The sequence below is a fragment of the Theobroma umbraticum genome, unplaced genomic scaffold (assembly GCF_002168275.2).
Source record: "Theobroma umbraticum cultivar Fairchild unplaced genomic scaffold, ASM216827v3 scaffold_34.0, whole genome shotgun sequence".
Lineage (NCBI taxonomy): Eukaryota > Viridiplantae > Streptophyta > Magnoliopsida > Malvales > Malvaceae > Theobroma > Theobroma umbraticum.
In genome coordinates, this window is record NW_018397275.1 from 1,545,311 (window position 1) to 1,548,140 (window position 2,830).

General features: G+C 33.6%; 1 protein-coding gene and 1 pseudogene across 1 annotated transcript in view; both read right to left on the reverse strand.

The window, feature by feature from the left end:
- Positions 1-305: 305 nt before the first annotated feature.
- On the reverse strand, positions 306-551 carry LOC149526393 (protein transport protein Sec61 subunit beta pseudogene; annotated as a pseudogene).
- A 650-nt stretch (positions 552-1,201) lies between these two features.
- The window catches only part of LOC110427494 (pleiotropic drug resistance protein 1-like), a 13,539-nt gene continuing 11,910 nt past the window's right edge, over positions 1,202-2,830 (reverse strand). The window contains exons 17-22 of the mRNA XM_021443040.2: positions 2,799-2,830; positions 2,567-2,700; positions 2,199-2,426; positions 1,938-2,109; positions 1,591-1,845; positions 1,202-1,483 (exon numbers count right to left, since the gene is read on the reverse strand). The exon at positions 2,799-2,830 is cut by the window's right edge and continues 52 nt beyond it. Coding sequence (XP_021298715.2) covers positions 1,217-1,483; positions 1,591-1,845; positions 1,938-2,109; positions 2,199-2,426; positions 2,567-2,700; positions 2,799-2,830 — 1,088 coding nt within the window. The 3' untranslated portion in view covers positions 1,202-1,216. The remainder of the gene's footprint in view (positions 1,484-1,590; positions 1,846-1,937; positions 2,110-2,198; positions 2,427-2,566; positions 2,701-2,798) is intronic.

The window sequence follows — 2,830 nt, forward strand, 5'->3', positions numbered from 1 at the left end:
AAACACTTTCAAGATAAAGATAAAAGTTTAAAATCAAAAAGAAATTTGACATGAAAATGAATATGTATTAAAAAAACTATTTAATGCCAACGTTGCTACTTGGATGAAATAGAATTGGATAAAAAGATATTATAGAAAATCCTCTAATTTGGATAATTAGCTTTTGAGTTATTTTATTTGTTTTTTCAGTAAAAGAAAATTAAAATGTACTGGTATTATAAAGGAAAGAGTGAGAAAACGAATTCATCAAACCAAAATTGAAAATCAACAAATTAGAATTTCATTTTGCTAATGTTAATGCACTTTCAAGCCTTTTTACGAATAAAATACAACTTGCCCATGACATGGAGAATGCCAATGAAAGCAATGAAACCAATGCTCATGAAAAGCATGACATTTGGGAAGATCTTGAGTCCCGGTGCATCATCTATGTAAAACTAAAGCATAGTCCAAGTAGCGCCCCCCAAGGTCACATTACTTGTCATTCTTCTCCTTCTCATGTTAGCAATTGCTGCTACACTTCCTCTTAGTCGAATTGTTCCGGTTGTCATTTTTAAGTTGACTCAAATTTCAAATTGTATCTCTTAAATATAAGAAGATTTCATTAAAAGTAATTTTATCTAAAAGTTTTTTCTCTTAGTTAAAAATAGTTAAAATTAAAAAGAATGTTATTTTTGAAAACAATTTATCTTTGAGGGGTAAAAAAAATCATCCCAAAAAATAAATACTACTTATGTAAAACATTACTTCTTTCATTCATAAATCAAAAGAGATGATAGCCAATGGGATAAACTTATATTTTTTTATAGATTTGCTTTAGTTTCCGCAAATTGATTAGAAGGCAATGAACCCTCCATTTACTACAAGGTAAAAGAATAAAAAAGGAAAAATAACCAATGCACTCTGGAAGGCAAGCTTCAGTATTTGGACCTTATCATTAAAACTGACTCCGAAGAGTTTGGGCCAAATACATAGAAATTGAATTTGGACTTACAAGAAAAATCATATTTGGTTCATCTCAAATAAATAGTGTATTCATTGATTTATAGTTACATATGACAAAATCTTCAATTACAATAAAAGAATTTGAATTTTCGTAATAAATGTATAAAAATTCAAATGTCATAGGTTTTTTATCTTCTGCTAGGATGGATCTTCAAACGATAAAGAATATATATATATATATATATATATATATATATATATATAAACAATTCTAGCGTCTTTGGAAGTTAAACACCTTTATGGAAACGGTAAAGATTGCTCCAAATAGTACTGTAAACCCAAGAATTACAGCTGCAACTACCCCCAGAAATTCATGTCTGAAGCCATAGACATATCTCAAGTACAGTTCAACTGTCACACTGGTGTTGCTAACCTCAAGGATGTCCTGTATATCTCCAAATTGTGAAACAACCAATCCATACAAGGTCCAAGACACTGGACATATCCAATAGTACCATCTCCACCACACAGGAATACTCTGTATATAGAACAAATTTGAAAGAGTGGGAAGAAAGTTAGTCCTGATCAAGATATGTGTAGAGTAGAACTTCGAAAAAGAAAAAATTATGAGAAAGCCGCACTTACAGGTCGTGGGATGATGAATCCTGAAAAAAGATTCCACATTCCATAGAATGCTGAGGAAACTATGGCTGCAATGTGGTGGTTTGGTGTGACAGCCACAGCCATCATGCCATAGAAGGTAAAGTACAGCAAGGTGAAGTACATAAAGAACAGATACCAGAAGAACTTAGCAGTTGTCCATTCAAATCCAATCATTGCATAGACTATAATGCCATACACAGCAGATTGAACCAAAATATATGGTAACTCGATTAAGACCTGTAGTTGCAAAATAGAAGTCAATAAAGTAATACTATAAAATTGTTACAACTTGCTTTGCAGTTTGAACTCTTCAAAATTTGACAACTTACTTGGGAAATGGCATAAGGCATGGCAGAATACATTCCAGCAGCTCTTTCTCTATAAAAAACTGTCCTTTCAATGGCCACAACAGGCTGCACAGATGCAGCGTTTTGGATGCCAAGGAAAAGAACAGCAGCATACATTGAACCCATTGCATTAGCCAGATCTTGTGGCCTTTTCCTGTAATTTCAAAATATGTTAATTAGACATATGAAGCTAATAAAAACCAACATTGAAGCTCGAGCTTTTGTACTTGAGTTGTATCTTACATTTTAGTGCCAAGGTTCCAGAACAATGTCCCAAACATCAATGCTGTGACAGTCGAAAAGAGAAATCTCACAGCAGTATATGGTGGGTTGCGCCAGTATGACCAGTGCTGCTTCCATAAGCAAGCTGTACATTGAGTCAAGAATGGCTGAGAGTACTGAGTTGGAAAATACAGTTCCTTTGTCCCAGGGGCTAGTTTGCTTAAATCTTGGATAAGAGCTTTGTTTCTCCTAAACATAGGCCATGCATCAGTAGCAAATTCAAAGTACGTAGGCCATCGACCATATATAGATCTTGTGTTGAACAAAAGTAATTACTTGAATCAGTTTATATTTTTTGCTGCAATAATGTAACGGAGCAGCCCATTTACCTGTACAATTCTGATTTCTTGTATATATCAGCAAAATCAACACCCAAAGCTAATTCTTGTGCTGTTGTGCTAACTTCCAACATCCAAGTTGCTGGATTATAGCCATCTTTGATTTTGCTAACTCCTTGGATACCCTGCGGAGATGAACATTAAAGTGTTCCATCGTTCAGGTGAATGGAAAGATAAATGAGTTAATTTACTTTATAATTTGTGGTCTTTCATTACATCTCACCTCAAAATACTTGATAAGATGTTTAGAATGGT